Genomic DNA, 13371 nt, shown 5'->3' with positions numbered 1-13371 from the left:
TGGCCCTCCCCTACAACACGTTCAGCCCGGGTCACAAGGGAGGAGGGATGGAGTCCTGTTGCGGGTTTGCAGGGCAGGAGACAGGAGGGTGCAAGAGGGGAAGAACACCTTTGTACCAGCGCACTCAGGATCTGGGCTTTGGGGAGGAGGTCGGGTGTTGGGGGGGGGGGGGTTGCTGACGGCCAGGGCTGTGTGCCCCACGTGCCAGGATGTACCGAGACACGGAGGGTGGTGGGCCAGCCGTCGTCCAGCATGGGGCCATGGTCCGGGTCCTCCAGGGAGTACTCGACCGAGAAGGCCACCGGCTTCACATAGTCAGCAGTGTCCTGTGTGGGAGGAGATGAGGGAGACGTGAGGAGGCATGGGGTGCCCATTTCTGGGCCAGGACGCTGAGAGAAAATGTCCACTTTCCTAACACAGGAGGGCTGCTTCCCTGTTGGCCTCAGGGTGAGTCCGGGATGAGGGGGTGTGCTGGATGGATGGAGGTTCAGCAAAAGCTCCCGCTCGGCCTTCAAGGCTGGGCACCTCCCCCCCCCCACCCCCACCCAGTGCCTCGGCCTCCAGGGAGCCAGGCTGGGCCCACCACCCCATGTGCACACTCTGTCCAGAGCCCTTACTCCGGCTGGCTCCTTATATGGCATTCGAACTGCCTCTGTGTGCTGATCTCCCTCCTTCAGAAGCACTTGGCACAGGGCTTCACGAATGCGTTGAATCGATGAACGAACAAATGTGTGGACAAAACAGGGGCTCTTCCAGCGGGGGTCCGGGTATGGTTGGTAAAGAAGGGGATGCTTAGAGATGCCTACAAAATCTCCCGCGTGGAACCCAGATCCTGACACGAGTGGCTTCTTTGTATCAGGGCAGTGACTCTCAAACTGGAGGTTTTGCCTCCCCGGGGGTGGGGAGGGAGGGGGCAGCAAAACCCTGAGTGCTGAGCCCAACCCCTAGTTTCTGATGCTGGCGGGTCTGGCGTGGGGCTTGGAAACATGCATTGCTAACAGGTTCCCATGTGATGGGGATGCGGCTGGTCCGGGGGCCCATGCTTTGAGAACCAGGACAACAAACACCTCAGAGCGGGGCCACAGATTAACGGACGCAAGGACCTCCCATATCCGCTCACTTTTCCGACTTCTGGCCTTTGAACCACGGGGGTCGGGTGGGCTCTTAGTGCCCCCTGCTTGCATCTTAAGGCTGGAGCAGTGGCCTGGGCGTTTGGAGTTTCTGGATGAGGCAGACTTCCTATCCTCCTCCTCATCCGTGAAATCAGGCACCAGGCCACTGCTGGTTCCCCCTCTCTGCCAGGCTGGCTGCTCTCGCCTCCTCCTCCCTGCTCGTCCCCGCTATGAGCCTGTCCTACCTGGTCCTCATCTTTAGCCAATGCCTGCTTCCATTCCCTCCGGCCATGGCCCCCGCACCCTCTGTGAGCCCTCACCGAGCCCAGATTTCACCCTCTGCTAAGGAAACGGCAGACATCACAGGGCTGGGGAAGAAGGGATTTTGGAGATGGGTACCAGAAGTGGTAGAAAGTGTGTCCCAGTAGGGCATGAATATGGGGGGCGGGCAAGGTCTGGGACAGTGTACCCCAGCTGGGCCTCCTGAGGCCCCAGCTGAGCTCTCTGCCTCTCCCATGGCAGCACCTCGTCCAGCTGTGTCCCCTCCCTGTTTGACCTTGGTCTCTGCTGGTGGGGCTACTGGGCGTCAGGCTCACCAGGACATGGAAGTTGATCCGCTCACAGTGCTGCTGGCTGGAGGAGAGCAGGACAGCTCGGTTGGTGTATCGGTCCCCGCCCTCATCCAGGTGGGCCCGCGGCGTGTACCGCCTCTCATCCATGGTGGCGTTGTATCTGATGCCTGGAGGAGGGAGAGGGCAAGACCGTGAAGGCGGAGCCACATTTCCACTCAAGGCTCTGCCTGTCTTTTAAGAGAGCCTCCTGAAAGCCAGCCTCCTCCAGGAAGCCCTCCAGGCTGGCCGGGGAAGAGCTGCTCTTCTCTTCTCACCAGGCCCTAGTGTGGGTGGGAAACTCCGGTGCAGAGAGTGAGAAAGGAGAAAAAGGAGGGGCAGATGGGGCTGGCAATGAAGGGAAAGAGAAAGAGACAGAGATGTAGGAGAAATCAACGTGGTGGAAGAGGAGACAGAACAAGCGGCCAGGGCGATGCCCTCGTCTGAGCCCCTCCTGGAGGCCGGACGTCCCCGCCTCTCCCTTCACCTTCCCAGGTCCCGTCAGGCGTGGGTCAGAGCCTCCACAGGCCGCAGTTCCCACCCCGCGAGCCCTTCCCACTAGCTGCTCCAACCTAAGACACTGCTCTGGGGTTGAAGGCCTGCAGCCTCCTTCCCTGTAACTGGGCTGATCTTTTGCCAAATCCAGGAAAAGCCTCATCTCGTCCCCTGTACCCCAGCCAGCCCTCTGGGTGCACCGATTCTTGCACCTTCCTCTTTTTATAAATAGAAGTTGAAAGAAGCGCACAGCCACCCAGGCTCGCCTTTACCTCTCCCCCACCCCCCCCCACCCCCCATCCTTCTGGTGAGCCCTGCTCCCTGGCTGAGAAGCTTTCAGAAATCCCGGTTTCCTGCAGTCTGGTCCCAGAACCTGCAGCTGTCACTTCCTGGGGCCGCCTGGGCCAGGGCTGCCGTGAGTAGGCGCCTGGCTCAGAGGGAAACTGCCCTGCCCTAGACCAACACCCACTCTGAGCAGTGACCACTCCCACTGGGGGGTTTCATCTGTCTGACCCTCTCATTTCCTGCTTCCCCTCCTGGGTCTGACTCTTCCTCTGCATCCTGGCTGTCCCAGTTCCCTGTTCTCGTCCCAACTTTGCATCCCAACTCTTTCCTTCTTCCTCTGGCCCCTCCCTTGCTGGTCACTGCTGCTCACTGCCATCCCCTTGCTTCTTGGAATTAGATCATCAAATGCAGTCATCAAGGTGGCTCGAGTTGTGACCTGGCCCTTAAAACCTATTGCAGTGAAAGCCCTGGTTTTGAAACAGAGCAGTCCCAAAGTCTATGAAAGGTGGGGGGTGGGGGGGGGTTGGTGGTGGAGATAGGGGCTGGGGGGAACGGGGAGAGGCCTGGTTTACCGACTGTGTCCGTTTTGAAATGGGGTGCCAGGAACACGGGCGTGAAGCAGAGGAAGGCGGCCAGGCAGGTGGCGTCCCTGCCGCTGCGTTTGCAATCCCTGTGGAAGATGTTGATCTTGGACGGCTCAAAGTGGAGGCTGGCGTTGATCTGAACCACAGGACGGGACCTGGAGCAGAAGAAGGAGTAGCTGGAGGGTGGGGCGTGTGGCTGCTGCGGGGGCCCAGCAGAGCGGGGGACGGAGGCGGTGGGAAGCGGATGGAAATGGGATCTGGAAAATCTTGGAGGAGGACGGAGAGGGGCCCCGGAAGTTAAGGTTTTGGGCAAAACAGGGACAGGTGGGTGGAGGGCAGCCCCATAGCCCCTGGAGGCAGCCCTTCAACATTTCCCAGGGGCTGTATTTGCTGCAGACCACACTGACTGCCTCCTGCCTCCTCATCCCATCCCTGGACAGCCATTGGAATAATCTGGAGAGTTGTAAAAAACCCTGATGCCCAGTTTGTCCTCCAGATCAAATCAAATCAGGATTGGCATCGACCTGTCTGAAAGCAGTGCCTCTCGAATTTTAATATGCTCGCACATCTCTGGGGGATCTTTAAAATGCAGATCCTCACCCAATAAGTGGGGACCAATTCTGTATTTCCAGTAAGCCCTCGGCTGAAGCTGTTGCTGTTGGCCCAGGCCCAAGCTCTGAAGAGCAAGGTGTTAACGCTTCCAGGTGGTGGCAATGTGTGGCCAGAGTGGAGAACCATTCGCTGTTGGAGAGATTCCCCATCGATCCACCCGACACGACCCTATCCAAGCAGGCATGGAAATGCAAATGTATTCTCGTATTGGTCTACGGAAAACATAATCAGAGAAGAAGTACACCGCCTCTCCAAAGCACGCGTTTCTATAACAAGGAGGAAGTGTAGCGTGATATTCTGTGCTAATGCCCCGCTCTTAGCCTAAGGAATCGTGCCTCTCCTGCGCTGTGCCGTGGAGAGGGGGGGTTTGGGTCTTGGCTCCACGGTTCCTCATGGACCTCGGGCAGGTCACATGATCTCTCTGAGGGGGATGTGAGAGCCAAAGGAGGTAAGTGAGAGGGGCCCTTTGTGTAAAGTGTAGAGTGCTGTGTAAACACAATAGCTTACGTTAGCGGTTCCCAAACTTGGCTGCCCGTTGGAAACAGATACCTGGGGAATCTTGAAAGTTTACCGCTTGCCTGGGCCCCTTCCCTAGACGTTCTGCTTTACGTGGTCTGGGTAGAGCCCGGCCTGTGAGAGTTTGAAAAACTCCCGGTTTGTGACAACACAGTTGGGTCTAGAGGGCATGATGTGAAGGGAAATAAGTCAGGCGAAGACAAACACCGTGTGCCTTCACTTATGTGTGGAATCTAAAAAGCGAAACAAACGAATAGACCAACAAAGAGCAGCACTAGACCTATAAATACAGAGAACAAACTGAAGGTTGTCAGAGGGGAGGGGGAGGGGGAGTTGGGCAGAAGGGGGGAAGGGGAGAGGGCGGTACAGGCTACTGGTTGCGGAATGTATACGTCATGGGGGTGAAAGGCGCCACATAAAGAATACAGTCAATGATATTACAATAGGTACGGTGACAGGCTGTACTTGTGGTGAGCACAGCATAATGTATAAACTTGTCGAGTCACTAAGTCGCACACCCGAAACTAATATAATGTGTGTGTCGCCTATATGCGAATTAAAGAGAGAGAGAGAGAGAGAGAGAGAGAGAGAGAGAGAGAGAGAGAAGCTCCCAGTCGATCCTAACGGGGCAGTTTGAGATCCACGGGGTTGGATCCCAGAGTCTTCCCAGAAGGCCCGGACCCACAATTGTACCACTGCTGAGGTAGCACTTAGGTTTAGACCTCAAAAGTTGGAGCTTGCATGGGTCCTTTCTGTAGACTGATTCTCTTGGGGTGTGTGTGCATGTGTCTTGTTTCCTGCAAAGGACTTGGTTTACTGACCTGCTAGGCCATGTCTACTGCCTACCCTGGGTCTTGCTCACCCGGAACCAATACACTGAACCTTTACTGCCCAAGCCGCTCTTGCTGTCACCCCCAGAGATCCACGAGCCCCAATATGCGAAGGGGACCTGCAGAGAGAGGCCGTGGCCCCAGTGCACGGCACCCCCAGCACTGCCTTTAGATGGCCTAGAGGTGTGGGGCAGTGAATGCTCTGGCCATGGAGGATGGGGGGATACGAGGATTCCCCAGATACACTGCTCTCCCTCCTCCCCTACAATGGTCTGTTGCAAGAAGCAGAGATGTGTCCCACCTCGCTGGAGATCCAGTGAGCAAGTGAGGCCCCACTCGCACCTGCTCCCCTTTTCTGCTTCAGCATCCTTGACCGTCACCTCTGCCTCTGGGACGAGGCCCTTCCCAAAGCATTAGCATGACCTCTAGTCTGGGGCTCTGTTTTCTAGGGAACCCAGGCTAAGACATCTCCCAACCGGGCCATAATATTCTTGGCGACTGAGAGTGTGTCCACTCCTTTATTCTCCCCGGGGAGTCATTAGGATACCTCTGTTTCATGCCTTTTTTAAGTTGTATGAAAAATGGGTCTGTGTTCGTATAAAATTACACGCAGGTGGAAAAAGATGCGTTGGAAATATGCCAAAATGCTAACAGCGGTAATGTGAAGTGGATGAAGCCCTGAGTGAGTTCTTTCTTTATAATTTTTCTTTAAGTTATTGGATTTATAATGAAAAATAGCTCATCAACATACATGAAAAATTAAGCCTTTTCTGGCTCAAAAATTGCCAACACATCACATGGCAAAATATATGGAGTTTTAGAAAGCTCCTTTTTTTTTTTTTTAAAAGCTGTAGACCATTGCTAAAGAGAGGCCCTGAAAAAAGAAAGAAAGAAAGAAAGAAAGAAAGAAAGAAAGAAAGAAAGAAAGAAAGAAAGAAAGAAAGGTCCTGAGTGCAGATGGGTGGCAAATATCTGATGCACTGGTGCAGAAATGAGACCCTCAAAAAGGAAAGAAGAAGTCCCAAGGGGTTTGGAGGAAAGAAATCTGTATTACGTAAAGGTTCTTTCACACTAGGGGAGAAGGGAGATCCTTCCAGCTGATAAGAATATCCTCAGCCTGTCCTTTAAGTAGCTTGAAAAGCTGAAGTGGAAGAAGTGCCCAAACAGCCAGAACTTTTCGGACAAATTCTAAGAGGGGCTTTTGGACACTATAATCTTAGAACTCTGTGGGAAGAGGGATTTGGACTTCAAGACAGCTTACAGTGATTCCACAGAAAGGAAATTTGTAATCACGAGAGGATTAAGAACATGAGGATTAAGAGGGTGAGTTTGGCTGACGATGATTGAAGACAAAGGGACAAAGGTCCTGAAGAATATTTTTAAAACCCGCTGTCTGGGCGCCTGGGTGGCTCAGCCGGTTCAGCATCTGACTCTTGGTGGGGCCCTGATCTCAGGGTCGTGGGAAGATGGCTCTGCACTGAGTGTGGATCCCGCTTCAGATTCTCTCTCTCTCTCTCTCTCTCTCTCTCTCTCTCTCTCTCTCTCTGCCCTTCTTCCCTGCTCTCTCTCTCTCTGAAATAAATAAAAACAACAGGCCCCTTCCCCCTCACCCCCCGCCAAACCCCAGTGTTCATCCTGACCCTCAGCGAACCCACCACAAAATCACAGCATTGCCAAGGGCGCCCACCGCCAGGTCCACCAGCCCATCCTCGTTGAGGTCCAGTTGTCCGTGGATGCTGCAGCCAAAATACTGGAGGCCGGGAACCAAGTCGGAGGCGGCAATTCTCTGCAGGAAGTAGGAAGAGAAAGCCAGGCATGGGCACTGTTCACACAGGGCAGGACAGGACAACCTTCGGGGAAACTACAATCGGGAGCATTGGAGAGAGCCCCTTTGGAACCATCAGGAAGCTTCCGGCCCAAAGCCCAAACAGACCCCGCTCCTGGTCTGTCTGTCACGGCACCTAACGTCAAGTCATTCTTTTGGATTAAGATCTCGCGTCTTAAAAGGGTTCCCCATTAACTGTAAATACATGTTCCCTGGCAGGTAACCCAGCGGCCTCCTTGACCATGGTGTGTTAGACTACCTTACTAAGAAAATACGTAGGCAAAAGTGAGGACCCTGAGGGCATGGGACCCGAGATGGGTCCCTCTTGAGGCGGGCAAGGTTTCCAGCATGTGGCATTTCCAGAGAAGAGCAAGCCCACGTGGGAATTCTCCACTCTCTGTCAACTGCCTGCGTGTGTGTGTGGTGGGGGGGATGGGGAGTGAGGTTAGGGTCCCTGGGGTTTTGTTGTTGCAGGGGGAGATAAAGCTACGCAGGGAGAGGGTGCCCACAGGGGTGATAGGAAGGTCCAGAAGACAAATGCACCCGTTTCAAAATCCCGACTTGAGGCAACTAGAGCTATAGGCCAGACTGGGGTCCTTTCCTGCAGGAGGGCACAGAAGAGGCTCCGGAACCGGATGCTCCAGCAGGAGCGGCCAGGACTCCTGGTCCAGCTCCAGCTGTGGACGGGGAGTGGCACCTGCTTTGGCGTCTTTAGGAGGCTGGCTCGGAAGCCGTGGAAGATGTAGACGGCTCCTCCGTGGTTGTCCTCCAGAGGGGCTCCCACCACCACGTCGTTGTAGGAATCCTGATTGAGGTCCCGAACCGAGGCGATGGAGGACCCGAATCGGGCATTCTGGTAGCCGTGGGAATCCTTCAGTGTTCCGTTATAAACAAACCGGTTCTGCGAAACCAGGGGTGGAAAAAGGCTCGGGCTCAGGGGGATGTGGCAAGGACCCTCAGGGTCATGGTCCCCTCTGGCCTGCAGCACCTTGTCTCTAGCCCATGTTCCCCAGAATTCCTGCTCTCCCCGGCCTGGCTCAGCGGGTGGGCACTGGCCTCTCGGGGTGCACCCAGTGAAGGCAGGGCGGGGCCAGGTGCCTCAGAGGGCTCCGCCCCCCCCCCCCCCCCCCGCCGCAGTAGTACCTGTCTCAGGGTGTAGACGTACACCCGGCCCCGCTCTCGGCCCTCGCTGAAGTACATGGGGGCGCCCACCAGCAGGACATCAGTCACCCCGTCGCCGTCGATGTCCACAGAGGTGATCTCGCTCCCGTAGTAGGAGCCTATCTGCAGCACAGGGGTGGGAGAGGGCAGTGCGCTGGGCTGCACAGGGAGCCGAGGACGCCCTTCCACTCGGAACTTGGGTGAACAAAGACAAAGGGTCCTCCCCTTCTCACCCCCCCTCTCCCCTCCCGTGGAGTGGACTCACCTATTTTCACTTGGTCCCATCTTTCCCTCTTTCCTCCCCTTTTTTTTTTAAATGTTTATTTATTTATTTTGAGAGATAAAGAGAGAGAGAGAGAGAGAATGAGCAGGGGAGGGGCAGAGAGAGAGAGGGAGAGAGAGAATCCCAAGCAGGCTTCAAGCTGTTGGCACTGAGCCCCACTTGGGGCTCAATTTCATGAACGGAGAGATCATGACCTGAGTCGAAATCAAGAGTCAGATGCTTAACTGTCTGAGCCACCCAGGCGCCTCTCCTCCTTTTTTTTTTTTTTTAAAGTTTATTTATTTTGAGAGAGAGAGAGAGAGTGAGGAGGGGCAGAGAGAGAGAGAGACAGAGAGAGAGAGACAGAGAGAGAGAATCCCAAGCAGGCTCCACAGTATCAGCACAGAGCCGGACTCAGGACTCCATCCCGCGAACTGAGATCATGACCTGAGCCAAAATCAAGAGCCTGACACATAACTAACTTAGCCACCTAGGCGCCCCAACCTCTTGTCTCCCTCCGTCATCCTACCCCTTCCACCTCTTCTTTCTTCCCATTGGTTAATTTTACGGATTGCCATTTATTCTGTTTGTAAGCAGCACATATCATGGCAAAAAATGAGCAAAATTAGAAAAAAGGTATGAAGAAGAAAATAAAAGTGACCCGTTGTCCAAACATCCAACTATACGTCCCATGTTATAAGGTTTTAGTGTATTTTCACCGAGTCTGTTTTGTCTAGAGTGTGTGGCTTGTTTGTGTGTGTGTATGACTATTTTCACAGTCTGGGATCATACTATATATAGAGCTTATATATGATTTTTGAATAAAGCAATGGGTCATGAGCACTTTCTCCATGACGTGTTATATTTTTTCCTACAACATGATCATTGGTGGTTTTATAATATTCCAAATTATGCATGTGCCACGTGTATAATCAATCCTCTTGTTGGACACGTGGCTCATTTCAATTTTTTTTTTTTTTAGTTTATATTTTGAGAGAGAGAGAGAGAGAGAGCAGGGGAGGGGAAAAGAGAGAGAGAGAGAGAGAGAGAGAGAGAGAGAGAGAGAGAGAGGGAGAGAATCCCAAGCAGGCTCTGTGCTATGAGCGCAAAGCTGGACGCTTTGGATCCCAGGAACCATGGAGATCACGACCTGAGCCGAAACCAAGAGGTGGGCACTGAACCCACTGAGCCACCCAGGCGCCCCGAGGCTCGTTTCGATTTTTAATGTTACAAATATCTTGGGAATAGCACCTTGGACGGGAGATTATGTTTTCTTTTTAGCATTTGAGCACTCTGTGTTCCTCTCCCACCTTGGGGGCCGTGCCCCCCCTTCAGCGAGGGGGCCACTCACCTATTCAAGTCAGAAAGCTGAGGGTCCTCCCCGGCTCCACCGCCACCTCTCCCACCCGCAGGTTCCCAGCAAGCCCTGCCTGGAGTGCGCCAAACACGTCCTGAGTCCGTCTCCTTCCCTCCTCTGCGGTTTCTTCCCCGGGAGAGGCACCTCTGCCGAAGGACCCCCTGCCTCACCCTCCAGTTCACCCCTGCGGGCAGCCAGAGTGGCTTCTAGCAGCTGACCACACCACTCCTTTGCTTTCGGAGGGGTGCAGGGGGAAGTCCAAGTTCTTCAGTGTGACCCTCTTGGACCTGCCTCCCTCCCTCCCTGGCCTCTGCCTACACCCCCTCCCCGCCCTGCACCTCCAAGTTCCCACACTCGCTCCTGACATTCCCAGTGATTTCTCCCAAAGCCCCGGGCCCTGGCTGGGTTCCAGGCTTCCCTCTGCACATACTTTTCTCTTGTCTGCCCCGTTCTCCCTTCTCCCTTCCGGACAATGTCACCACCCTCAGGTCACTTCCTGTTAGAAGCTGGCCCTGGCCTGCCCTACCATTTCCCTTTCCACTGCCTGCAAGGGGTGCCCCTCTGCAATCACCCCCAGCCCCATACTAGCACCTGTTCTCCACCCCTTCCCCCACCCAAGAGTGGGCACCCTGTCCCTGCTGTGTCTCCTCCAGCCCTGGGCATAGACAATAACATAACAAATATAATAAATGTTTATTGGACCAGCGGGTCACTTAGGAAGGACGAAGGAGTCCCTCCCAGGGACAGGCCTGTGTGACACGCTTTACAGCCTGTTAGCTCGTATGAGCCTCATGCTACCTTAGGAGAGATCACTGTCCTCATTTCACAGGGAACAAACTGAAGCTCAGTGAATTTGAGTCACTTGCCCAAGGTCAGATGGCTGGCTACAGCCAAACTGGGTTGAAACTCCGGTCTGACACCCGAGCCTGTGATACTCCCTCCCCCAGCCGCCTCCTGGCGTAGGGTGCTTTCAGGAGAAATCCATCGTCCGGCATTAAAAGCTTTTAACTGAGGAGAAAGACAGAAAATACGGAAGAGGGGAAAAGGGAAATTCTAAACACAGGGTGGGGGAGGGAAGAGCTATCCCTACCTAAAATAATTAAGAGGCAGACAGCAAATAAGGGAGGAGTGGGGGGAGGCATTTGTCTAAATATGTGGCCTCAGCTATGTGGGTCACGGTGATTTGGAATCCACTTAATTTAGCTGCCTTCAGCACTGCGGTTTCTCGTTTGGATGTTGGAGGCGGAACCAGGCAGTAAAAATGTCATAAATTCATCAGCAAACTCCCTCCAGCTCTCAAGGTCTAGCCTTGGATTCCCGAAGAGCCAGCCCTGGGCAGAGTGTGGGCAGGCACGCTGGAGGCTGGGGGACAGAGCAGTGCCCCAGGTCTGCCAGTGCCCTTGAGACGGGAAGGGGAAAGAGAATGATGGCTTCCTGCACCTGGAGGGACTTTGGTTAGACCCAGGGAGGAGCCTGTCCTCATGGTGACAGGCCAAGGGCAGGGGGCAGGGCTGTTCCTGGGCTCCGCAGAGCCGAAGGTGAGCTGGGAATGATGGGAAGGGCCTGGCTAAGGCCCAGCCCAGGCCCAGGGTGCCGTGGATGCTGAGTGTGGCCAGGTGGGGGTGGGGGGGCTGGTTTGGGGTTGTCAGGGGTCAGGAGGCAGTTTCATGCAGAAAGTCCTGGATTCTCAACCCAACCCAGCCTCGAATCCACCATGTAACTTGGAAAAGGGATGTGGCGTCTCAGGACCACAGGTCCCCTCGGCTGTTGGCATGGCTTGGATCAGAAGAACCCTGTTTCCCGATCTTTCACTACCAGTGACTCTTGGAGCTTTTCAGTTGGCATTCGTGACCACCCAACACGAGACGCTTAGCGACACAGTCTGGTTCCCACGCGGCCCAGGCAGGGCAGGGGCTGTACCACTCTGCACTGTTCCCATTCCAGGAAGAGGAAAGAGCTGGCGTCCTGGTGGACCCACGGGGCCTCGCTGTGGGTGCGTTTGCAGCTGCTCCCGCTTCTGGCAGCATGAAGGCGGGCGTGAGGAACGTGACCATCCCCCCTGGGATGCCTAGGGGCCCTGGCAGCCCGAGCCGGGGGCCTAGGTGCTGCCTCTAACCCTGAACTCTGGATGTGAACAGAGAGAAGCTGGCAGCCAGGGGCAGAGGTCTGGCACCAGAGACAAGAGGCAAACAGATTCTCCCGGGTTCTTGCTGTCGCAGGGACCACGGCCTGGCTTTCTGGGGATGAGACAGTCCAGCTCCAAGGCTGGTGTGAAGGAGGTGTGTGACCCCCCAACCGGGAAGGATGTCTGCGAAGGAAGAGCAGAGCCCCCGCCAGCCCAGCCTTGCCCACATGCCCTCCCGCCCGGCCCCTGCCCCCAGCCTCCCCCTCCATTACCTGTTCACCCCGCAGGGCCTGGTGGATGGTGAGAGTCCGGTTGTTGTGCATGGTGAACAGGATGGCTTTGCCCGTGTGGTTGAACCGGGGTGCTCCTGCCACGTACACCCGCCCCTGCCTGGAGGACACGACCGACGTGACTGTGTACCCTGCCACGGGAGGAAACAGGCTGGTCTCTGCCCCAGCTCCTCGGCTGCGCCTGAAGGGCCAGCCGAGGGAGTGCATTCAGGGCAGGCTGAGCAGATGTGAAGCAGCGGGGTGGTATTTCCTAGGAACAACTGGGGAGGCCTGGAAGAGGCAGGGCTCAGGAGGGGGGTAGGGAGGGTGGGGAGAACTCATGCGCCCCATCCCCCTGCTGGAGGAAGCCAAGGAAGCCAGGTTGGGGCTACGAAAAGGCACTGCTGACCTGGAATGTGCATGTGCCCCCGGCCCCTTCACCCGTGTCCCCGAGACGTGTGAGAGAGAGCAGGGAGGAGGGAGGTGATGAGCCCTGGCCGCGCTTCATCTCGAATGGGGCAGGCTTTGATTTGCAATCTCCGCCAACTGTCTCTCTCAGGGACCCGCCAGTGTCCTCGCTACTGCAACCTGCTGCTGGGTGGTCTGGAGAACTACAGCACTGGCTGTCCAGGTGGGAGAAGCCGCTCCACTGGGCATCGACGTGGGGTCCCAGGGACTCTTGTGGCCCCAGAGCTTTGCAGCCTCAAAGGATGGAGCCCCCTCCTCTCGGTCCCACACATACGCCACGTAAAAGAGGCAGAAATGGAAACCAGGGGCTCTTTGGGAAAGGCCACCAATCCGTGTCCTCAGGATGGCTTTGCCCTATCACTACCCAGCACGGGGGACGCACGCAAAGCCTAGAGCCCCACTTTCTGCCAGATGGTTGAGAGTGGATCCCGGTTTTTAGATGCCTCGTCAGCAGTTCTGGGCTACTTCCTGGTAAACGGATGTCTCTTTCTGCCATGTGTGCCCGTGCGTGGGCATATGTGGGTAACACAACCACTATGGTTCCGCTGGTTGCTTGTGTAGCGGCTGCAGGATGTGCAGACGGGTTGATTCAGTGGCTGGGAGAACAGGTGCAGTAGGGCGAGCTACTCTGGTTCCAGACACGGTATTTTTGACTCTTAAAGGTGTATTCTGGGAAATGGGGCTCGAAAGGTCAGCGAAGCCAGAGTGTTGCATAGGCTGTGTTGGCTGTGTATTAACACAACCATAAATATATGAGGGTAGGGTGGGATCAGCCTTGCAGAGTGGGGCCGAGGTGTCTTCTGAGCCCTCAGTGGTGCAGCTGAAAATGTTCCCAATTAGCCCTGGGCTTTGGGCTTCCTCA

At 55.5% G+C, this 13371-nt stretch overlaps 1 protein-coding gene across 1 annotated transcript in view; it reads right to left on the bottom strand.

The window, feature by feature from the left end:
- Nucleotides 1–13371, bottom strand: part of ITGA11 (integrin subunit alpha 11) — an 89536-nt gene that overhangs the window by 19174 nt on the left and 56991 nt on the right. Inside the window, 7 exon segments of the mRNA XM_042988522.1 lie at nucleotides 216–326; nucleotides 1709–1851; nucleotides 3073–3239; nucleotides 6698–6828; nucleotides 7565–7768; nucleotides 8011–8151; nucleotides 12045–12193. Of these exon segments, the coding sequence (XP_042844456.1) occupies nucleotides 216–326; nucleotides 1709–1851; nucleotides 3073–3239; nucleotides 6698–6828; nucleotides 7565–7768; nucleotides 8011–8151; nucleotides 12045–12193 (1046 nt within the window).

The sequence above is a fragment of the Panthera tigris genome, chromosome B3, assembly GCF_018350195.1.
Source record: "Panthera tigris isolate Pti1 chromosome B3, P.tigris_Pti1_mat1.1, whole genome shotgun sequence".
Classification (NCBI taxonomy): Eukaryota; Metazoa; Chordata; class Mammalia; order Carnivora; family Felidae; genus Panthera; species Panthera tigris.
Note: the sequence above shows the minus strand (reverse complement) of the source record. Positions and strands in the feature narration are given on the sequence as shown.